At 40.4% G+C, this 24,073-nt stretch overlaps 2 protein-coding genes across 6 annotated transcripts in view; both read right to left on the bottom strand.

Annotated features, from left to right (window-relative positions):
- The window catches only part of capn5b (calpain 5b), a 58,755-nt gene extending 53,698 nt beyond the window's left edge, over positions 1–5,057 (bottom strand). Inside the window, exons 1-3 of one of the 4 annotated variants that reach the window (XM_085289760.1) lie at positions 5,024–5,057; positions 4,784–4,846; positions 4,137–4,353 (exon numbers count right to left, since the gene is read on the bottom strand). The gene's annotated coding sequence lies outside the window, so the exon portion shown is untranslated. Of the gene's footprint in view, positions 1–4,136; positions 4,475–4,783; positions 4,897–5,023 lie in introns of those variants that run through there. The other 3 variants (XR_014894186.1, XM_085289759.1, XM_085289761.1) reach the window with 3 other exon arrangements.
- A 3,083-nt stretch (positions 5,058–8,140) lies between these two features.
- LOC146566191 (cullin-5) lies at positions 8,141–23,716 on the bottom strand. Of its 2 annotated transcripts, none has more exons than XM_085289757.1 (19): positions 23,664–23,716; positions 20,297–20,406; positions 20,108–20,207; positions 17,999–18,175; positions 17,756–17,897; positions 16,581–16,726; positions 16,272–16,352; positions 15,586–15,724; positions 14,292–14,422; positions 12,990–13,097; positions 12,843–12,907; positions 12,632–12,764; positions 12,202–12,333; positions 11,844–11,967; positions 11,149–11,324; positions 10,547–10,708; positions 10,293–10,411; positions 9,353–9,476; positions 8,141–9,198 (listed from the first exon to the last, which is right to left on the bottom strand). In XM_085289757.1, the coding sequence occupies exons 1-19, from the start codon at positions 23,685–23,687 to the stop codon at positions 9,004–9,006; spliced, it is 2,388 nt and encodes a 795-aa protein (XP_085145883.1). In that variant the 5' UTR covers positions 23,688–23,716; the 3' UTR covers positions 8,141–9,003. The 2 variants fall into 2 exon arrangements, with proteins under 2 accessions (XP_085145883.1, XP_085145884.1); XM_085289758.1 differs by having other exon boundaries at positions 15,631–15,724.
- Between the last annotated feature and the right edge of the window lie 357 nt (positions 23,717–24,073).

The following is a 24,073-nucleotide window of genomic DNA, read 5'->3' as shown; positions in this document are numbered from 1 at the left end:
ATTGTAATCCACACTTATTGATTATTCATTAAGTTACCAACATCATGCAGATAACTGAATTCAACAACATGTTTTTTTTTTTGCAGTAATTTTCTTAAACTTCATTTATAAGAAACACTGTTAGGCTTCCCCCAGATTGACCTTACTGTAGGAATGCTCTCTTCTGCTTACATGAACCAAAACATTAAGCAAGTTTGAGCTTTAAGGAGGGGGTGAAAGAGCACCGCTGTTAAAGAAGCAGGGGCACTGGATTTATAATGAGAAAACACTGACAGCCCTCTAGTGAAAAATGAATGCAAAGAGTATCGCATTATTTTGTTTTCTGACTCGAGCCTCCTTCTGTCGAGCCTCTTCTGCAGGACCACGGAGAGCTCCTGTTACACAGCACTGGGTGGGACCAGTGCTGTGAATCAATCACAAAAGAGTCAATCTTTGTTCGCGTTCCTGGACACAAAATGTCACGTGTTTTTCTTGATAGTCAACAGGGATTTGTGGGTAATGTATTTTTAGCAAAAAGTCTGGCATATTTTCTTTCTGCAGCTTGTCCAGATAAATTCGGGGGCTGTGTCACCATGTCAACCAAGAAATCTGAGCTTTCAAATCATGACATTTCTAAACACTAACCCGTTAGTGTTTTAATCCATAAACCTAACCTAAATTTTTAATAATCACAGCAACCTATTTTAAGTTAATAACATATTAAAAATAATCAATGCAGACTCATATTTTTTAATTTACTAATTTCAGTTTTGTGGCAGATGCATTAAGCCAGACAGAAATATCCTTCACCAGAAGAATTTCAGGACTTCTGCTTAGGAAGAAAGTCAAAACTTCCAAAGATTTAAAACTAAGAGATATAAAACTCATTTGTGCCATCTGCTATAAGTAAATTCATTTCATTGGAATGAAATAAATTAACATTTTTGTGCATTGTTGGTTTTAATCACACAAGCTGCTGCGCAACAAGTTTCCCTACTTGGGAAAATAAAGTGAAGTCAAGTCAGGTTCTACATGATTTTTGAGTCCTTGAACACGTTTTCTTCAGCAGTACGCCCTCATATCTACAGAATGCACATTTTCCACTTGCATAGGAAAAAAAAAATCTGCATTTGGAGGTTTGGTGGGTTGGTGATGGAGTGAATCGCTTTGACGCTCATGCCAGAGACAAAAGTTTACTTTTTTTGATAGCTTATTAATAAAAGGATTTCATTTGGTTTCAGGACATAAAACAAAGCTTTACAATGTACAAAAAGGACCACTTCAGATATTTTCAATTATAGAATAATATCTAAATTATACCAACAATGAGGAGAACAGGAACTACAGCACTATATGTTAAACAGAAATGGGAAAAGTAACGCGTGAGTATTTCTGAGGATGAACGGTTGCAAATACGGAGACACAACAATCCACTACATCATCACATACTTCAAGAGAACGCGGTTTTCGAGAATTCAGTACAATTTTTTGAAATTTTGGTGATTGCCAAATACTGGGCTTTCATATACCAAGGTACCATATTTAGGTAATATGGAAGGAAATATTGTGTCAGTAGAAGAGAAGACAGCTTTAAAATCTTGTTAGTAGTAGTAGCCTGTAAGAAAGCAATCACAAAGCGATGCCACAAGCCAGATCCACCAAGGCAAGATGAATGGCTGAAAACAGTGAGTGAAATATTTGTTTTGGAGCGACTGACTATGATCAGTCTGATAAGACGGAGACTGAGAGAAATGGAAGAGCTGGACCAAATTCAAGTATCAGTGACACAGTGAGGGATGAAAAACTACACAGTCAGGTTTAGGAAAAGATAAAGGTTTGGCTTATAACACGGTTATAAAGTAGTTATCAGGTCTTATAAAGCAAAAAATACTTACACATTCATGCTAAATGATAAAAAAAATGTTTGTTTTTATCACCACTTCATGCTTTGCTACAAGTCTGTACTAAAACAATTCAAATGAAGTCATGTGTAGATCTCGAAATGCAGTCTTTGCACTCCTACAACTTCCAAATGAGAAGTTTTCCTGTGTGTCAGAGTAAATTCACAAACAATGACTCTACTGTACGTTTTGCTTAACCTTACCCACACTCAGGTTCTTCTTACTTTTAGGTAAGCTGTTAAGTCTGTAGGCATATTTCCATTTAATCTGTTAGCAAATTAGGAGCTTGGGGCACGCCTGCCTTCTTCTGTGGATTCTTGATAGAGGAACCACTGAAATTACCTCCATATTATACCAGCAAAGAGACAGAGAGTTCCTTTAAGAGCATTAATGGTTAATGTTAAATAGACTGGTTTTTATATAAAGCTTTTCTACTCTACTTAAACACTGAAAGCGCTTTCCGCAAAATGTCTCATTCCCCCATTCACACCCAAGTGCTAGCATTTACGCACAGCAATCTAAGGACCACGGACAGCTCCTGGGACACAGCACTGAATGGCAACGAGTCTTCTAAGCTAGTCAGAAAAACACGTATCTAATCAGATCTGGGGGGAGAAGGCATCACTGAATAATGATGTGCAAATGAGTCCACACACACCCTGGAATCACAGTAAGAGGCTGTTCTTCTGTTCTTTTAGCTGTTGCTCACGACGCATGCAGGAAATTCACACACTAGAGATGATAAGGGTGTATGTAGAGCAGAAATGCAGTGTAGGTGGGCTGTAGCGTAGTTAACTTAAAGAGTGATGTGAATATTGCACGTTTCCATCTGGTTTTGTATGGATAGACAACACTTTGAGTCACAAAAACAAAAACAACAACAACGGAAAATAAAGATTATTGAACCGATTTGAGCTTAAGGCCGAGGCACCCCACAGGAAGGATGTGGTGAATGTGTGGTCAGATATCAGAGTGTGTTCAGGTGGATCTGGATGTGGTGGTGGTGGTCAGGAAGTGACTGATTGAGTCTGCTTCTGCTGACAGACTGATTACGCTCTGAAGTGAACAGGGAGGAGTAATGCACCAGAACACCACGGAAAGAGAGGGAGAGAGAGGAGAGGGAAGGGTGTGCCAGACCATCCTTCATCCACCGCCCCCACCTCTCTCCTGCATCACGGAGGAGGGCTATCCCAGCTTCCCCCATCCTCCCAGCATCGTGATCTCCCCTCTGCAGTATCTCCTTGTGCTTCTGTGGGCTTGGCCGTAACACACAACACTTATGCCCAAAGTCCACCCAGGCCAGACTGTTTCACTTTTAGCTACTCATATGACACTTATATGATGAGATAGATAAATGTTACATTATGTGGTTTTTAATTATTATAAGGTGTTAGTTAAACCCGACAAAAAGCTGACATTTTGACCATTATCTTCTCTTTAATGAACAATAATGGCACATATGAAGTAGCGATTATTGGGTTTACACAGTTTACCTGGCATGAATCGGATTAAGGTTGAATGCCAGTAAAAACATGCTGAGAGTGTCCACTTTTAGACCCTGAAAGCTGGCAAGTGGTCCAAACATAGACTATTAATGTGCATCCACTCCCCTCTGGGTTCTCTGCAGAACAATATAGTTGTGCAATTACTAATTTATTACTCCGAGTGGAGTGGGGGAGAAAAACAGGCAGCACAGAGTCACGCAGAAAGTCCCTGTTTGAGAGGTAAACTTACTGAGAAAGGCTTTAATTTTCCAGCAGGAGCCATTACTACTGATGTGAGTGATATTTGGTGAGGGTAACAGCAGCTCGCTCAGATATGGCTCCCACACAGATTTACTGCAACTGTGGCTGTGCATTGTAAATATGAAACGAGAAGGTAAAAGACTAAGCACCTTTGAAACAGTGGATATGCTGCAAGCCCTGAAATGCACAGGCAAGACCAGTAAAGCCTGGAAGAGCGGCTCTCCCGTCCAAGATGCACAGTATATAGCGCTCTTTTTGCGCAAAGTAAAAGCTGCTTTCACACCGGTGCAATACGAGTTCACTCCCACCCCCCATCCTCACCTCTTGTTATCGGCTCGGCAGCCCTGGACACAGAGGCCGTGTAAATCATACGACAAGTAAGTAACAGGATATCGAATCTACCGAGATTTAACTCGCTGATCGCCGACTCTCCATCTCCGGCAGCCCTTCACACAGCACCTGCCTGCCAAGGGAGAGAGCAGCCTGAAGCGGCTTAAAACAGCACCCTCACCTGAACCGAGGCCTCTCCCGTGGCAACGTGGGTCTCTCTCGGGTCCTCCTCCGCAGGGGGGGAGCGGGCGAGGGAGGAGGGGGATCCAGCCGGTCCGGCTCTCGCTCTCCGGGGCTAGGGGGGGTGGGGGCTGCTGGGATTCCTCTCCACGCGCTCCCTGGTCCGCCGACGGAGCTCCTCTCTCCTCCTCTCCTCTCCTTACCCAAGCAGCGTCAAGCTGCGGATGGAAAACGAGAAGTTCCGCTCTCTTGATTTCAAAATAAAAAATTAAAAAAAAAAAAAATGTACACACATGACCTGTAATATAGCCAGCGAAACAGTAGGGGGCGCCATAAAACAACCCCCAGCCCCTAATTAAGATGACCAGGAGCTTAACGTTTACTTCTAAAAAATGAATTAATTACAAAATAAAAATATGTAATTTTTCGCACATTATATTGTGTATTATATTGTGTTTGATTTAAATAAAAGGACACTTAGTCTTTAGTTCCTTGTCCTTTAGTCTTTCTTTCACCAAAGCAAATTTTGCCCATAAGTCGCTAGCAAGTGCATGCTAATTGGTACATTGTGCCATTTCCAAGCCATAACTCGACTCAAAGAGCAGTTAAACCATAACATTAACTACTAACTGAGTAGAAGCTGATTACCGTGGTCGAAGGCGACTGTTATCAAGATGGTAAAAATATCCTGGACAGGTGCCAGCTTCATGCCTGAAATCAAAATGGCAGATACTGTGACGTCCATAGAGACAGGTATTTTTACTTCCCTATTCGTCGGCTTAGTTATTGATATTTTAACTTTGAATTATTGTCTGTATATATTGCGCTTTTGGGATCTTTTAAAGTGTTTATCTTGAACTGACAACTTTGGTTACACTCCGTACTCACTTCTGTAAAACACCAAATTTTTAGCTGAATTTCCTTTTCTACCTCATTTTCCACATTTAGCCGACTTTTTCTCGGGAATAAATAGCACCTGATTTGTTAGTTCTACCAGAGGGTTTGTTAACACCGCGCTTCAGTGCGTTTTATTTTGAAGGTACAAATGGGAAATTGTGTATCTCCTTTGCTTCCTCGTAACGGGAATCCTCAATATTGGGCTGTACACAGTGCGCATGCGCTCAGTTAACGGGCCTGCTGTAATCCCCTTTGTCACAAATAACAAGAGGACGCAATCTGCTGTAATTAAGGAAACCTATCCGCCCAATTACAGGTTTCCACTTATGTAACAGTTAAGGTCATTAAAACAAAAATAAACACAGCTAGGTTTATTTGATATTTCTCTTTACAAATTAAAACACAAGATCTGTGCTTTGCAAAGTGCAATCGTGCAGTCGTTTCATCAAAAAAGCAACAAATTCACGCAGTAAGCCCTCAATTTCAAATGTAAAGCAAAAGTATTGGCGATTTTTGAAAAACAGAAAAATAGTGATACGTGACCCAGAGTCAAAAGTGACATCATTGTGCATCATTTGTGTTTTAAAACCAAATCTTAAAAATTATAAGTAATAACTATTTAAAAATAAAACGGAACCGCCTCACGTTTCAGGGGTTTTGGAGCTTTTTGCGTGACAAAAGCATCACTGGATTTCAAAAAACAAACAAACAAAAAAAAAAAACTTAAAATATTTCGCTCTTGATGAATTAACATATGAGCAAAAACGTTGGAGCTTAATAGTTGTTTTATTTTTCCTTAAGTTTTCCTGAGAGTACAGTACTTAGTTACATCAAGCCCGTGCAAGCTTACCTTACCAGTGAGAAACTGAGGTGAATTATACCTCCACAAGTGCGTGTAAAGGAGGGTTTTTTTTAAGGTGATGGATTTTCATATGCACACTCACTGCTGTGTAGATTCCAGATTTTTTTGCTGAGGCTCTGGCACCATCTGCTGTTCAGTGACCACCTTTATAATGCTGCTGGGAATATCATTTATCTACAGGTGAACAAGCTGCCTTTAACGTGAGCCTCAGATTTAATGATGGGAAGAAAAAAAACAACACAATTTTGTTAAACAAAATCTAATTCTAAGTGCTCAAAATATCTCCATGTTTAATGAAAAGAAAATTTCATGGTCCCCAGAGGATGAGTGCCACTTATTTTAAGAGAACCAAGTGGCCTTTCCTCCAGCATCACTAGTTGGTCAAAGTTTTCACTGATCCAGTGAAGTACACTATATGGACAAAAGCACCGGGCCACCCACATAGGAGCTTCTTGGCCATAGAAACACATACCATGAAGCTCCCATTGCACCGTTTTTCTGCCGATGTTAATGATAGGAGGGAGTCTGGAGCTCTGCAGACACATTGGCGACTGTTAGGCACTATGCACCTTAGCACTGGTGACTCTGCTCTCCAACTACGTGGCTGGAGACTAGTTGCTGTTGCTTCCACTTTGCAATAAGTCTACTTAAATACTGTAATATCTCAGAGGGAGGACTTGTTGCAATGATTGCATCCTATTACAGCACCACACTCGAATTCTATGAGCTCTTTGGAACAACCTGTTCATTCACAAATGTTTGTAAAGGGAGACTGCATGGCAAGGTGCACCTGCAGCAATTCAAAGAGATAAATACTTTTGTCTAAATAGTGTATGTTAAAATCAGCGTGATGTATAGGCACAAAAACCTGGGACAGCTGTTGTCCCAAGAGAATCTATGCCAGAATTATTGGTGACCTCTGATTGGCCCTGGACTACAAGAGGGTACTTTTACAACACAACTGATATAATTATTACTAAAGTTCATAAAGATGATGTATTTTGGTCGCTTAATAACTTTTCACCTTGCATCAGTATTTATTGTTGGTTTTGGACCACGATCCTGCAAATTAATAATAATAATAATAATAAAAAAAAGAACATTTTAGATGAGCTCGAAGTTGTACTCATTATAGCAGCACTTAGCTGTAACATGTTAGATTTACTCACTATTAAATTAACTACCATACCAGAGTGTTATCCGATAGGCGAACCTTGCGTGTTTATTAACACAAGAAACTGCAACAGCCCTCCTGGCCTATAAATGGAGGCTGAAGGAAGCCTTTCATGATTAATGGTTCAAAATAAGTTTTACTTGGTTCATGCTTGATCCATCCATCAGTTCCACTCTGTCTGACACAGGGGGTAGGTGGGGTTTTTGTGCTCACATCCAGAGCCGTATACCTGAGATGATCATACCATGGGTGTTTCAAGGAGTCTGAATCTTGAGCTTTCAGCTCACAGGGATTACTTGTACATGGCTAAAATTCGAAAAGGAGTACATGTATGACTGAAAACCGGTGGTGACGAGTGAGGAGAGAATCTGACGGAGAAACCGAGGAGCACGGCACGGCGACTGGCTCATCGTCCTTCTTTGTGATGCTTCCAATGAGCACATTTTTAAACAGTGGGCTTCTTGTTTTATTCCAAACTAGCAACTGATCCCAGGAAAGTCTGGGTACCTCTGGGCTAAAGTAAACTTGCTGTAGTGCCAAATTATAAGAGACACTTTGTGTGAAAACAAAACAACTGGCAGTCTATTATAAACCTACACTGCATTCTCCACAGTCTCTTCCTGCTTGGTTACAAGGTGTAGCTTTGGGAAAAATGATTCATTGATAGCCTCTTGACACAGAATGGAGGTTTCTAGCATAACTTCACCTACTTCCTAGGTTCGTTTAGAAGAACCAAGGGTCTGAAGAGGTCGAGGCTCTAGCAACACTTGCAGTATAAACAGCAGCTTTATTACTTGACTAACGCGTTTTGGCTTGTGGTGCTGATCAAGTAATAAAGCTGTTTTTTTTTATCCTAGTTTAGAGTTGCTGGAGCTTCAACCTCTTTAAAGCTTCTATGAACAAAATATTTGAGTGAAGGAAGCGTACGCTGCTCTTAGCTCTGCCTGGAAACAGGCTTGTAAATGACTCCAAATATACCTCAATTGAGGGCAATTAAGAGGATTGTTAGGGCTTCCTTTAAAAAAAAAGAAATCACCTAAACTGTTCATGTGATGAAAGACAAGCCTACATGTTGTTTTATAATAAGGTGCTGTTTATTTCATCATTTCATTATTCACATCTCACAGTACACTTTCTTATAGCTTTGAATTGTAGTTTTTAACCATGTGTAATACTGACCTCAGCCTCCTCTCCCAGGCTTCCTGGCGTCACTCCCACCTCTGTTCCTGGGTACATTTGGTCGCAGGGACTCGGATTCTAACTTTTTACCCAGGGCCAGAGGCTTGAGGGAGTCTGGAGCTGGCTCTAGATTGTTGTCTGGTTCAGTCCTGCAAACTGTGAAGTGCTTATCTTGTTTTGTTTATTTATTCACACAAAGTCCAGATTAAGTGTTTGATCACTTTAACTGCAGAGAGCCGCCACCATAAACAGGTTATAGCAGCCTTTGAGGGACGCGGGCGGCGCTTTATTCAACGTTCAGATGATGTGGATTTGGCATGGATTAAAAGTGGACTGCAGGTATTTTGAGTTCCTCGGCCGTTTCCTGTCAGCATGCCTTCAGAAGTGTGCAAGCACTGAGCAGGAGTGTTATAGTGGCTGCCCCGATGATGCACCACTGCATCACAAGCAGACCATTAAAGATTAACAGCCTCATCTGGACGGCAGAGGAACCCCGCCGTAACTAAAAATACTTATGATCACTTGGTGCAGACTCCCACTGCAACTGGTCTTTGTTTTTGTTTTTTTATGTCTGTACAACTTTAAGGCAGGAAGTTGAATTTTTTTAAATAGGAGTCAGTCTTAAAATTCATGCCTCCCTGCACAGGATTTTTTGTTTTTTTTAAATAAAGGACGGGGAGCCTGGAAGTATTCTAGTGTCCATCAGGCCTGATCCACTGAAACCAAAGTCAGAACAAGTCGTCCTAATGTGCTCTGCTATGCCATGTAGATGAAGGTGTTTATATCCGTCTCATCCCGCTTTATGTACTTATGGTCTATCAGCCACTCAATCTGCTCCTTGATCATCTTCTTCTGTGGTAAAAACATGTTCTTTAGGATTTCCACCAGCTCCGTCTGCAGCTGAGCGTTGTTGATGCGCTTCCTCATCTTCATTATTTGGATGATGGCCTCCTGGACGTGAGAAAAGGAAAAGAAGAGGGTGGAAAAATAACAAAGCAGGTCAAGAAACTGCACTGTGAGGCTCTTTATTCACAGTAGGTGAAGTTCAAAACAATTGAAGATACACCAGCCTCTCCACCTGCATGCTGCGAGCTCATCTCTGTACCTGTGTTCTTAGTATCCTGAGCTGGACGATGCCCTCGTTCTCCTCCTCTCTCATTCGCTCCGTGGTGAGCTGCAGCCGACCGATCAGGTTGATCTTCCCCCTTTTCTGAACCTTGGAATTTTTTCTGTAAAGTTGAATTTGAAAAATAAATGCCCCGGGTCAGCGTATGGACCTGTGGTCTCAACTAAGATATCTGGTCTGCAGTGTGACCAACTATTAACACCATCATCACCGGTCTGTTCGCACTAACAGCAGTGACGCAGAGAGGCCCGGAAGAAGCTGCTAGTTGTCTAACCCTGCTTACCTAAGCTATTATTTATTTAATAGGTTTTTATTTATAATAATATTATTTGTATTACATTTGCATATATTTTTATATTACTTATTATTACTAGTTTCAAATCACAAAAATGTTATTAGACAAAAACTCTTTTTTCTCATTTATATAACGCATTCTCATTTATCACTGCAACAATTTCTTGCGTTCGTAGAAAAACTTCATAAAAAATTAAGGGAGCCTCAAGATTTTTGCATAGGGCTGCACATTTAAAGCACATCTAAGATCCTGTTCTTAAAAACAAAAGTGTTTTCAAATTAAAAAGAGAATGAAGTGATTTTGAATCTGAAATGTTCCTATTTTTGGAATATGATAATTTCATTCAATAACCTCTCAGCATCTCTAGTGTCCCTCAAGTACATCTGATGCTATAAATGTGGTAAAAGCTGAAACACATGCACAGAGCTAAACTTCCAACCACTCAAAAGTTATGTAATGGATTTTATGAGTCATTTGGAAACAACAGAGTGTGCAAAATTATATTTCTTCCTCACTAAGACCAGACTGTGTATTAAAACTTCACAGAAAGAACTAAAGAGGCAAAGTTGTGAATAAGAAGAAGAAGAAGAAGAAGAGAGGAACAGGGTGAACGTGATCACTTACATGAGAGAAAATTCCTGGTTGACATAGAATAACGTTCCTTCTGCAAAGTCTTTTGGCGAAGACACTGCCGGGTCATAGAGCAACACCTGCCTCTTGAGTTTGGGAAACGCTACCAGAGACTGGGCGAACAGAGAGGTTTAAGGAGGGAAACAGAAAATCTTGTATTAATCAAACAAAAGAACAAACTTGTTTGTCTAAGACGTGGTAGAGACAGTCATCTACAGTTCACAGGCACTTTTGTCCTCGTTGTTTACCCAGAGAGTGCGCCGCAGCTCTGCATCGGGCAGCTCAGTGGCTAATTTGAGGTTTTCAAAGCTGATCCGCTCCCTCGGTCGCTGGTTCCAGGCAAACAGCACCGCCAGCTGGAATGTGGTCACCTCCAGGTCATACTGGCCCACCTCGTTCTTAAACGTTATCTGGAGAAGTACATTTTATTTAGATTACTAAGTTCAAACAATAAAGAAATAATAGATCGCGGGAGGAGTACATGTGCACGGTCGAAACTCTCCTTTGTAAAAAGTTTGAAGGAACTGCCTGGAAAATGTTCAATACAGAATTAATATGCTAATGTGGTCACCTCAGACACACACATGCTTTTCTAACCTTGGGCAAATAATCAGAATGATGCTGGTTTGAAGGGACAGGAGCTGATTAGCTTATTTCAGACAGTGGAGAAGTGGAGAAGCTGCTGAGCTCAGTATTAGATAAAAAAGGATTATTCTAATCTGTGAAATATGCAAAGCTGCACCAGTGAAAGTTTTCCAGTAAACTGCTTTGGCCATTACAGTAACTGGAATGGTGCAATTTCACAGTTAAGTTGCTTTTGTGAGTTCCTGTGCAGACACGTTAGACTCACGATGCCGTTGGACATGAGGTGATGCCAGTGAAGCTTCCTGCCACTGTGGTTCTTCTTATAGAAGTCTTCTACCTCAGGTATCAAATCCTCCAGCTCCGTAGGGAGAGACACAAAAACCTTCTCGCTGCTCCTCGACCACGCTCCAGCATTCAGGATCTTTATGTTGACCGAGTCAGCTGCAAGGGAGCACACCAACATGTAAACCAACAGTTTACAGTTATAGCACATCCCAGTCATAAGTACACATTACTGCACCTTGCTGGCTGAAACCAGCTACTAGTTAGCTTAGCATAAAGAAAGTCTTTAGGCTTTTGTGTTATCTAATGTTAAAACAGTATTTGATGTCTGTCTATTTTGAACACTGTGCTCACTGTTCTCGTGGAGGATGTAGATTGCAGTGTATTGAACTGTAAGGGAAATCCCCTTTGGGGTTGTGTCTCCTCCCAGTAATTTACATGTTATGTTACTTTTTTATTCTACCCAGAAGACAAAGTCGTAGGGGTTAGCCGTTTCCCCATTTCCAGCCTCTATGCTAAGCTAATCTACTGCTCATTAGTCTTTGTGTTTAGATTATACATGAGTGACATCAATCTGCTCATCTCAGTGGAGAAAAGCAAGAAAGTAAAATGTACTTGCTTCCCCAAACTATCAAACTCTGTCATCATTTTATTAAATAAAACATTTTCTGACTTTACCTGGTAAAGCAAGCTTGTTATGTTTATGCATTTCTTTGAAGGACTGGTTGAGGTCCTCCGACACCTTGATGTCTTGGAACATCCTCGCTAGCTTGTTGACATAGTCAGCTGGCATTCCTACTTCCTGTTTGGACAAATGACATCACAGTAAAGATTAATCAATTAATCGTGTTACTAATTGTGTCTGTGTTAATTTGCGAGCAGTTTCTCATTATGATGTTCTGTCGGTGATACTTGTGATGATAAATGAAAAGGAGACAGCCCCAGATGTCTCACTGATGAAAACATTTAGTAAACAGAGTAAGGTGAGCTTCATAGAAGGAAAAATAGAAAGTAAATGTTCCCCGTTAGCTCCTACCCTGAGCCACTCCACCATGTTCTCCTCTATCTCGCTGTCGGCTGAGATGTCCAGGATGAGCCGACGGGTCAGGTGGGCTTTGTGGTAGCGCATGAAAACATCTTTGTTCTGGACATACTTCAGGACTAAAAGCTGCAGGAAAACCGATAAATAAATTTAAATAAACACCGGTTGGAAAGGACTCAGCAGCGACTTTCGGTGTTTGTTGCAGTTTCTTGAGAATTCAAACACGTAAGAATATTTTTCTGAGTTGGCACAAATTTGTTGAGGTTATTGCTCTTTACTTCTTAACGTTCCAATAAAGTCAGAGCTTGCCTGTTTCATGTTCTTCCTGCATGTTCTCTCAAGACTTCCAGAGCAATAACTAACAGTAGATCAATGTCAGATGCAGGAACGCCATTTTAAAAACTTACAAGAACACTAAACTTACCACTTCCTTGAGCTTGGCCTCGATCTCTTCAGAGGTGAGCTTCTTGCTGAGTGGAGTCTTCCTCAGGAGCATGTCACAGTAGTTGGCTAGCAGCTCTGGACACTTGGACTCAGGCTGAGTTTTCAACCCTACCCTGTAAACGCAGGTGAGGAGAAACGAGTGTAATCAAGCTGTCATTCGGAGCTGAAGTTCATGCAGGCAGCTCTCTTACCCTTTCTGTTTCATGGGAAGCTCTAATTTAAATATCGTGGCATCATTCACAACCGCTTTATAGGCCTGCAAAGAGGATTGAAAAAAAGTTCTGAGGATATTCTAAGACAGGCACCCTACAGTTACAATGGAACAAAGTGTGACTCACTTTGTCTCTAGCAGTCAGGAAGCGTGGATCATCCTGAAAGGCCTCTTTCACCAGTCGACTGAAGCGGTTAAACAGGGTGAGCAGCTGCTCCACGTATTTCTCTGAGTCCTGCAACAAAGACCCGATGGTGCAACCACTCACTGAGATCAGGATAAAAGTTCAGATTTACATTAACCAAGCTCAAGGTCCACAAACTTACAGTACGTTGAAATTTTATCTACAGGCCTTAAATTTTATAATTTAAGCATTAAAAATCTAAACCGTTAAAAAAGGGACCATAAGGACCACAAGGACAACCTGTAATACCAGTTACAAACAGGTACAAATGCACTATTCTTAAAATTAAAAACATTTATAAAAGCCCCCCCATCTGGTTCATTTTCACACTGCACAAATTATGTAGAAAGCAATAAACTTACTCCCTGACAACACCCTTATAGTGTTTCTTAAAAGAGAAGGGACATACACTTTGAGGCCAGTGGTACCCCTCAGCCTTCGAGATTTTTTTCTTTCAAAATTCCAGGTGAATATTGCATCCACAAGATTTTTAGAAACTTTACCTCTGGACTTGAGGTCAAGTTCAAACTCGTCTGAAGTTTTTAGTAGATACACCTATGGTATCAGTTTTAAATTCTTACATCGCTTCAGTCTCGAGTTATCGCATTCACAAACTTCGATGTCCATGGTGCCCACTTGGCCTCCTGGCAGGGTGACAACAATACCCTCCGATGGGGTATCTAAGGAGTCCAAGGATTTGTGTAGATTTGGTGTACCACATCTAAATTTCTAAATTAATTTATTAGCATAAAAAGGACTGAGTGTGAGACGAGAATTTTTCAGCTTAAACAGAAGTGTGGAGGTGTAAAGTGAGGAAAATGTTTTGCAATATTAAAAAAAAAACAACCAAAAAATAAAAATCTAACATGTTCTCTGTTAGCGCTGCGACAGACTGGCAACCTGTCCAGGGTGTACCCTGCCTCTCGCCCTATGGTAGCTGGGATAGGCTGCCCCCCCAGCAACCCTGACAAGGATAAGCGGAAGAAAATTGATGGATGGATGTTTAGTCTTCATGCATAAGATTAACTCATCTGCTGCACACCCATTTCTTTTCCCAACCCCAACGATCTCTCTCTGGATCATTATCAAGCTGGCGTTTTGATTAATAAGAATGACGGCATCTCAGCATTTACTGCTGTCATTGAAACGCATCTCGATGTTAATACAAACTGTAATAACCTGCAGTCTATTCTGGCTAACCTCCCACCATCACCAGTGTGGCATGTTTGTCTGTGCGACACTCACAGAGGTGATCGTCTCCGCCGACGCTACCATATCGGCCAGCCCAGCACTCATGATGTGCTCCTCCAGGTCCTTCAGCATGGGCTCGATGCCGTTGGGCACTTTGTCCATGAGAGAAAACATCAGGTGCAACTCTGTGGTGAAAGCAAAGGCATCATCCTTGCTTTTTAGAAAGACTATGACTCAGAGTTATGGAGCAGTCAACAGCAAGGAGGTGGGCAGACCCTAAAACAGATGATATACTGCAAGAAATAACTCTGTGATGCCCCAGTCTTTACCAGAATCAATACAACTTGAAAAATTAAGACTGAACTAAATCCCTAAATGTGCATTTCTGTACTAGTGACATGTCTCTAATGTTCATTTTGTAGCTACATTATAACACGAGCAGAAGACGAGCTACTTTAAAATCCATTATTGTGGAAGGCCTTTGTCAATTTCATGAATTAAACCACACACACACACACACACACAGATGCATTAATAATATGGATGGGTGGTTAATGCAGCCCAGAAACTTGACAGAGGTCTTAATCACGAAACAATTCTCCAATACAAACTTTTATGTATTCTTAAGATTTTCCATATTGGACATTTACATTGAAATCGTGCAAAATGTCTGGAAGAAAAATGCTACATAATCTCTGGGTAGGTTTAATGCACCAGGATGTGTTCATCTACAGTGAACAGCAATGTGAGCAAAAGAAAAGAACAAGATGTGATACCAGCAGCTAAAATATCAAATTGAAAACTAAATGCATCTGTGGCAACGAGCACAGACTACCTTTAATGTATAAAATTATTATTGTGATATAAAACCTCATGAATAAGTCTCAAAGCTCGGGCACAGATACAAGACTTGAAAGCCTTTTATTATTAAAAAACAAACAAACAACAAATTCATGTCTGAGTAACGAGTTTCAAATCCTTATTTTTGTTTTACTTTAACCTGAACAACTTCTGCACTTCCTGCACTCAGTCTGTGTGTTTTCAAACCAGCGCGAGAATCAGTTATGATCCACTGAATACCTGTTGTTATTAACGTTATGAAATTTAGTGTATACTATTTAACCAGTCCCCCCCCTCCCCCAAGTAAAAGCTTTGGATCCCACAGGACACTCAGTTAGAACATCGAGTGCTGTGACAGACGGATCTATCGTGACGACCTTCCACCTCACACGTCGCCTTCTGTGTAAACCTCCGACTTCGTTTTAGATTAACGAGGCTGGTCATACTATCACACAGGGATGTTGTACAGATGCAGAGAGATTTGTTCAGGCTATTTTCTAGTGCAAACCTGAGCTGGCTGAGCCTTTGGTGGGAACAGTCCTGCCGTACTCACTCTCTGTCTCATTTCGTTTGATCATGCCCGGACATTCGGCTAAGATGGTCTCCTTGAACGATGTTACTAGCGCATTGACGCAACACTCCATTAACTGCAAAGATAAGCAGAGGCAAAAACACTCAGAGACAACACACGTGCAGATATCAGAAATCAGCATTTTTGGGACGATCCTTCAGCACTGTCTTTCCAAGAGTAAGAGGAGAAGACCAAACTTGGAATAAGCCCATCAAGGAATAATAATAAGAGGAAACGTGAAAACCCAAAGATTAAAGTAAAAGGAAATATGTGAAAGGAACGCCTGGCCACATCTGTATTATTCACTATACTACAAACAGCAGTTTGTAAAAACAGTAAAAACTGCAGTTCAAGGGAACTTGAACTGCTACATACTCTAAATATTTATTTGCAATCTTTTAATCACACAAAGTAAACAAGGATATTTTAAAAATATGCTTTTTGTCTTTGATTTCTGGGTGAAAATCGTGAAATATGGCAGAAACTGGCACAATATTTTTTACTGTAACTTGAAAAAGAAGAAAAAGCTTAAAAATTAAATAGAATATAAACATTTAGAGACCACAGAAATTGATGTTTATGTTTACACAATTTCAAACTAAAACAATGGAGCTTATACTAACTGCTTGTACAGAGTTGCAGTCACGTCTCGTCTCTAGGTAACGCAGGGCACGTTTCTCCTCTTCCCTCAGCTTCGAATCAGCCTGATGAAAATAAAACATATATATGCAATATTTATGCATGTTAGAAAAAGCTAAAAGCAAACATATAAAGATGAAAAGCCTGTAAGTTTTAAATGTTTATAGTTGGTATTTCACAAATATGGGATAAATAAAGGTAGTTATACCAGCAAGTAAACAGTGAGCAGCAGTTCCATTAAAATAAACAGAGAAACTGGGAAATCTGTTTTCTGGCCCAGGAGTGTTACTCACATATTTCATGTAGTTTTGGACGCCGTTCTGCTGGAGGTAGGCCGGTGCTTGTGTTCTGTAAAACCTCTCAGTAGAATCCATATACGCTTTTTCAAAGTTATCCCTGTAGATCTGCAGCTTGTCGTCGGGGTTGGAGCACAGGTTTACTGCTCAGGACAATAAAAATCATCACACAGTGAGATACAATACAATTTTTTGAGCTTGAGTGACTCAAATGTTAGTGTTAAGTGGTTAAAAAAAAGTAGTACAAAGGCTAGACATAGCAAGACTGTTGATTTGCATATCTGTGGTTTTTCATATTTTTCTCTTCCTGGTCCTGTGTTTTTTTAACAGATGGTGATGAATTACATTTTCTACTGCGCTCCATTTTCAGGGCTCGCAAAATTGCTAGCCCGATGGGCAGGGCTGAGATAGATTTTGGTCGCCCGACCAGAGATATCGCTAGCCCCGGGACGTAGGGCTAGTACTCAGAAATCCTTAAGTACTTCTGAAAAGTTTTTGTGTTTTTCTGGAAAGGCAGCTAATTTTGTGTTACTTTTCAAGTGTTTTCATCATTTCAAATGTTAATAACTAAAGACAGTATTTTGGATTTTGTCTCACTTGGCCTCTTGGCCGGAGTTTATTCAATAAAGAAAGAAAGAAAGAAACTGAAAACTGAGTTTTCGAAAATCTCCACCCCGGCAGGAGTTTTAAAAAAATCTGTTTTCAGTGAGCAAAAACATTGTTTACGTCTGGACGAAAGGCCCAAAGGCCCAAACGCATAGAAAAAGCTGCGTTTTCAAAAATACCCGAGTAGGTGTGGACATCGCCGTAAAGAGTTAGTATGTTTGGTGCATTCAGATCATTGTTCTGATTGCAAAAGCGAAGAAATACGAAGAAATGAGGGGTGACTCAAGACTTTAGTATGTATAACACAAAGAGTATTTCCGGTAGTCCAAAAGGTGTGAAGCAGACCATCTCCAGTTGTTGTGCATTCATAAACAATGTCTGTCATGTAGAACAGGAGGCCTCAGCCTCAATACCAAGCTGCTGAAACCAAAAGCTACTACGCTGTCATTCACGAGCAGTCATATTTTCTACCCTTTCTGATCTATGACTGGACAAACAGAACCTTCAGACGTCGCCTGCAGGATCCAAACAAAGGCTTGAAACAGGTGTGTCTCAGTTTTTCTCACCGTATGACTCCCGCACTCCGATGACCAGCTGTGAGTCAAAGGCCTCCCCCAGCCTCTCGGCGTGGACGAGCTTCATGGCACTGTCTTGTAGCCTGTTTTTAATGTTGGAGAAAATGGACTCGTTCCATGTGTCAAGCATGAGCTGCAGTGAGCATAGAGAAAAAGTGTTAAACACAAACATGCACACTGACGAATGTTTCTTTGGATCACAGTAAAAAGACAGAAACAAACAAACCCACTCACCTTGCGGACGATGCTGTCCTCCATGTTGGACTTCTTGTTGCTTCCTTGCTTACCCATCAAAGTGATCTCCAGCTGGCAGAAAGGTTTGGGCAGAATGTCACACTGTGTGAAGAACTTCCTCCACTCCACAATGTACGCCTTCAGCAACGCCGTGTCATCTTGGTGACTAAGCACCCGCTAAGAAAAGGAGAGAGACACAAGTTAGGGTCAGTTTGCACCTGCAGAAATAAATTGGTAGCCGATATTTAAAATTAAGATACACCTTAAAGAATCAGCACGAACACTGATGAGAAATTTAAACTGATGTCAGAACAGAAAGTATTTTTTAAATGTCTGGAGAAAAAAAACATAGCCTGTATCTATCATTCAAACAGACACAGATAATTTGAAATCTCTGTCATAACATTCATCCAACAATTAATGGAGCAGTTCCCAAAACGGTCAGCTAACAGGTAAAAAAAGGAGAACTTACACAAAACTTTGGGGAACAAGTTGATAAATCTCAGTTTGAAATTGAGACTAGGCTAGATTTTACTAAAGCTCTGTAATACTTATATCTTTTAAGTATTTTTATTACAAATGCCACTCCATATTAGAGAAAAAAAATCTGTTAAAGGGAAACCTACTCTTTAAACGCTGGATGGAGGAACTCATTTCAGCGTGACTTTAAAGCTCTGAGTACTAGAGAGCAGAATGCCGTCCGGCCTGACCGGGTCATCTGTCAGGGGAAGTTGGCTAATGTTGGACGATGATGCTGCCAATTAAGCATAAAGGGGACTCTCAAAACCCAAATGTCCCTTCTGAGAGAAGAAAGGAGCAGTTGATCTTCAGAGGACTGTGTGAAAGTGTCAGCTAAGGCAGTGGGACCAGGTTTTTCTGCTACTGTAAAGTAGAAGCAACCTCACAAATAACTGAAAGTCTATGTGTGCTGCAAAAATGATCAAAAGAGGAACTCATGACATGAATCTATTTTGTTCATTGAAACAGGGGCTGTACAACAAAGAAAGCTTAAATTATAAAATATATTTTTTTCCATATCTAGCTTCATTTATTCCAACAACAGCAATCAGACTAGCTACAAGCAGACGGACGTGAAAGATGCAACAGTGGCAGCATGTCAACAATCACAACCATGGACAGGTGTAGTGGCCGCAGAGTCACAGTCACACAAAACAGTGGTCTGAGATGAGAGGTTTGCAATGGTTGCTTTGAAGAAAGGATCATTTGCTGTCAGTTGTCTTCTTCAAAGCATCTTAGGTGTGTCACAACGGAGTTAAAACACCAATAAGATGCAGTCGGTCTGCTACTCATCTGTGACTGAATGAGGTTACGTTTGCAATTATATGCAATCTGTCTACGAAGATAAAGTGATTAACTGTAACAAATTGACAAAAAGTGCAAATTTGTTGCTGTCTGCATCCACAGAAATTCATGTCAACTACTTACATTCAGTGTCCAGCCAGAACCCCGTAGATACAAATCAAAAATTGCTCAACAAATAATGAAGCAGTTTCTACAATACGGCAATTTATTGTGAAACTATAATGTTGCTTTTATACAGGAATATACCCAGAATACAACAAGCTGAGTGGAGTCCACAACTGCAAAGAGACCTGTTGCAGACTCAGATTGATGGTAATGTGAAGGCATCTGTCTGCATTTACAAATTAGACAGCAAACCTTTCCCAATCTGTGTGAGAGTGACTGCAGTCAATATAAGTCAAACTGTGACTGTTTAAAGACATGTTGCCTCCCCTAGGCAACCTGTGCAATCACCTTGCGATCAAAAGTAATTGTCTGGGATCGAGGATATTTGCTCGTTCAACCTCTGTCTAGAAAAGTTCAGTGTAATCACTAGGAAACTGCCCATTCTTCCTAGTCACATAGCCACAGTAAAGGAAGATAAAACTACAATATTAGAAAAATGCAAAGATGTTAAACAGGAAGGCTTTCTCATCTACTCAGATAGATACAAAAACATTTACAAAACGCTAAAATAAGTCACAAAATATACTTGAGTGTTGGGTAAGATGCTTGTATATGCTGTCCAAGCAACATGTATGTGTAGGAAACACTGAACTTAAATGAACTGGAAGACAAAAAGCTTACTGCTTGTGCTTGTTTGATGAAATCTAATATGTCCTCTTTGAGGGCCTGGTGGATCTTAGCTGGACCTTTGTCGTCCCACAGGCACACAGCATGGACATCTCTGTAGAAGCAAAAAAAGGAGTCACATCATCACATCTAAAAACCAAAGCCTAAGGTGAAAGCGCAGAGGTAGAGTCACCGAAAACTTACGAGAACAGGTCAAACCACTGTTGTTTGGTGACGGACTCTTGCCGCAGGAGCTTCAGTACTATGGGGCGCATCAGGTCCCATTTATCTTCAAACTGAAGGGAGCCTTTGTTCTGGAAACAAGCAGGAGAGGAGAAGAGTCAAATTATATGACTCACTAAAACAAAACTTTAGGGTGAGCTACAACTCAACATTAATCTGCTTTCAAACACCTGGCAATTTAAGATTATTTATATGTATATATAAGTTTCACTTTCTCAGCTTTCTGTTTTTCTCTGTGAAACTTTCTCAGCTTTCTGTTTTTCTCTGTATAATGACAAAATTTTGAGATGGAGGTTTCTTTTTGACAACACAGATGAAAGGGAATGGGAGGCAGTGAGAGGAGAAGCAGAAATGCAGAATCTTCCCCACAGAGAACAATCACTTGTGATGACTTATCAAAATGGACAAAGCTGCCCCTCCTCAGCCACAGACTAAAACATGACTTCACGGGCCGACCATAAAGCCTGATTTAGGAATTGCAAAACACCATCACCATTCCTGGAAAACTGCTCTGACCTCAGTGTCCTGACAATACGTTTTCAGTGACAGAGTCTTTGTCTTTCCCTGGTAAGCAGAAAAAGCCTTAATATAGATGATCCAACAACAGGAAGTCTGAACCTTGTACTTCTGTACCACATATAAAATCTGCAAGTAGGCTAAATCTGCATATCAGATCCTCCCTGTTTCTTAACAACAAAACTGTGAAGTCTGTTAACTTACACACTCTGACTTAAATCGGCTTTATTCTTATATTGCTTTTCAGTTTTACTGACTTTCATTCAGTGCTCTTCCCCTCTCTTCTGATTGGTCAGATGCTGCCAACTTCACCTCATAACTAGAGTGATAAACTCTGTACTTATCGAGTTGTGAAGCAGATTTGTGTGACCACTCAGCCTGATTGATGATGTTAGGTGAAGTGAAGCCAGATAAGGAAAGATATCTCAGATGTGTTGAACTTGTTTTGCAGTGGAAACCCCAGGAAGCTTAAAGGACTGGATGCTTGTTCAATTCACAGTGTTAAGATTTGTACAAAAAGTCAAAATAAAAGCATTTGGATTTTAATTTAATCTCAGCTGTTTTTCATTTTGATGGGTCATATAGTGACTCATTCAAGACACGCTGCGGTGCTGATGGACTTTTGATATGTCTGATATTATTAATGCCAGTGCTGATATTGATTCAGTCTGCAGTGTGTTAGCTTTTTTGTTTCTTTTTTGTTATATATCATTCAAAAAAAAATACATAAAAAAAGACAAGTTTTTAGAGTGGTAATTATTGCACAATGACTTGATAATAGTGCAAATGAAATAGACTAAGGTTAGACTACCAAAACTACCATCTAGTTGCACAGTTTAATTTGTGGCTATATAACATTTTATTACTTGTTGATTACCTTGTGCGGGTTCTCTGCATCAAACTAGTTTAAATACCTTTATGATTTTAGTGTAGTTGGTCACAAATCCTGGGATCATAACAACCCTAATATTTAAAATAATGCGGCTGATCAACTATGCTAGTGTTTTACTGTTTTTTTTTTTAACCTCTTGTGCCAAGGAAACCAAGAAAAATAACTGATGTGACAAGAAATAAATATCTGCCTCTGACATTAGCAGACATCAATCACCAGTATATCACGGTTTCTCTGGCAATCATCAAAAGAGTTTTGGCCTTCCCTACAGCTGGACCAACCACCGTAGGTACATACAGGCTATTCCAGTTTCTTACTTTTTTGCATATTTGTCACACTTCAATGTTTCAAATTATCAAACACATTTTAATATTAGAGAAAGATATTTGATATAAGATCAAAACCTACCTGGCCCTATATGAAACAGTAACTGCCTCTTAAAGCTAATAACTGGTTGTTCCATGCTTGGCAGCAAAAACTGTAATCAAGCATTTGTGATACCTGGCAATGAGTCTTTCACATTACTGTGGAGGAATTCCTCCCACACTTCTTTGAACAATTGTTTTAATTAGGCCGCATTGGGGGGTTTTCGAGCTTGAACGGCCTGTTTAAAGTGAGTTCAAAGCATCTCAATTTGATTTAGGTCTGGACTTTGCTTAGACCACTGCAAAGCCTTCATTTTATTTCTTTTTTTGAGCCATTCAGAGGTGGACTTGCTGGTATGTTTTGGATCATTGTCCTGCTGCATAACCCAAGTGAGCTCGAGTTTTAGGGCAAAAACTGATGGCTGGTGATTCTCTTTTAGGATTTTCTGGTAGAGAGCAGGATTCATGGTTCTACCTGTACAACTTCCTGAAGCAGCAAAGCAGCCCCAGACCATCAGGCTGACATCACCATGTTTGACAAATACTTTATCACACAACTGTATGTGGCCTATTTCTTGCTTTTAATTTGATTAATATGCACAAACACAGGTTGATCTCAAAATAGTCTGCATAGCTTTTTTCACCCTCTGGTGTCCCATTTCTCCTTTTACCTTTCACATTTTGTATTTGGATGACCTTTTGTTGGCAATAAAATAAGAGGAAAACAACGAATTTTCTTACTTTTTACTAGATCATTTCATAAATGCAAGAAAACATGGCACTATGGTAAAGAAGTAAAAAGCTAAAGGACCAGATAATCATAAACAGCTCACTGCAGAGTGGTCACATGTAGCAGATTTAATTATTTACACCTATCATTAACCTTGCGTGTGAAGGCCTTCATAATAAAGATCCACACAGATTCTGTTTTGGTCAAAGAATGTTCATCTGACAGTAACTGTTGAGAATCACTGAGTTATTTCCCTACTGAATAGACAGTTGTTGCATAGACTGCTGCTGTCACTTAACTATACCTAGCCTTCAGCTCTAGCCTGTGTCTGCTCACATCCATAGGTGTCTGACAAGCGAAGCTTTGTTAGCGAAACAGCAGCTGAAGATTACAGGAGCCACCAGAGCAAACAGCAGCTCCAGGCAGCCTTTAGCTTGGCTGCAGATTCCTGAGCCACTGACAGGTAGAGGATATGAGACCTGCACCCAGCGCGCACACACACACAGACTGTGGTTGTATTTTAACGCAGGCTCATTAGAGAATACATCCCTGTGACTCTGCAGCTCCCCCGTATCTGCCGTTTCCCTTCACATTTAGCAGTGTTGTAGCTTTTCTGTGTAGCCAGCTAAATCACTGATAAGTGGCTAATGTTAGCCAGATGCAACTTAACTGCTCCACGCTGAAGTAAACACCGACGGGACGGCCGTAAACGGGTGCAGCGTGCTGTTCGTTAACACCGGAGCTAAACGCCCACAGCACACTGCACACATGACAAGCAATTCCACGGACGCTGAGTACAAATAATTGAATCGAAGTGGATCCTACCTTTAGCAAATTAGACGTCGCCATGTTCCCTCAACTTATCCTCTCGTAAAATCTCGCGCGAACAACAAGACCTACGAAGATTAACCTTATCGAAATATCGCTGTTGTTAGGGAAGCTTTTGTTTTTTAAATAGAAATGTTTTAAGGACAAAAGTATCATTTTAACCACTTTCTTTTACATATAGATGTACTTTATTAATATGTATTAATAAAGTAAAATTATTTTTGTTTATTAATATTTACGTGCATTTATTTACGTTTTTTGTTGTTCCTTAAAGCTCAGCCTATGTCAGAATGTCTTTTTGTGGTGCTCATTTTACGTTTGTTGTATAATTTATTCTCACCTTCATTAATAACAGTATTTAACGACGCTCTGTAGTGGAACGTTTATAGTATCACATAAAAGGTTTA

This window comes from Mchenga conophoros, linkage group LG10, assembly GCF_057382185.1.
Source record: "Mchenga conophoros isolate Kocher_MC1m ecotype Shallow Benthic linkage group LG10, M_conophoros_male_GT1.1, whole genome shotgun sequence".
NCBI lineage: Eukaryota > Metazoa > Chordata > Actinopteri > Cichliformes > Cichlidae > Mchenga > Mchenga conophoros.
This window is presented reverse-complemented; position numbering and strand designations above follow the sequence as displayed.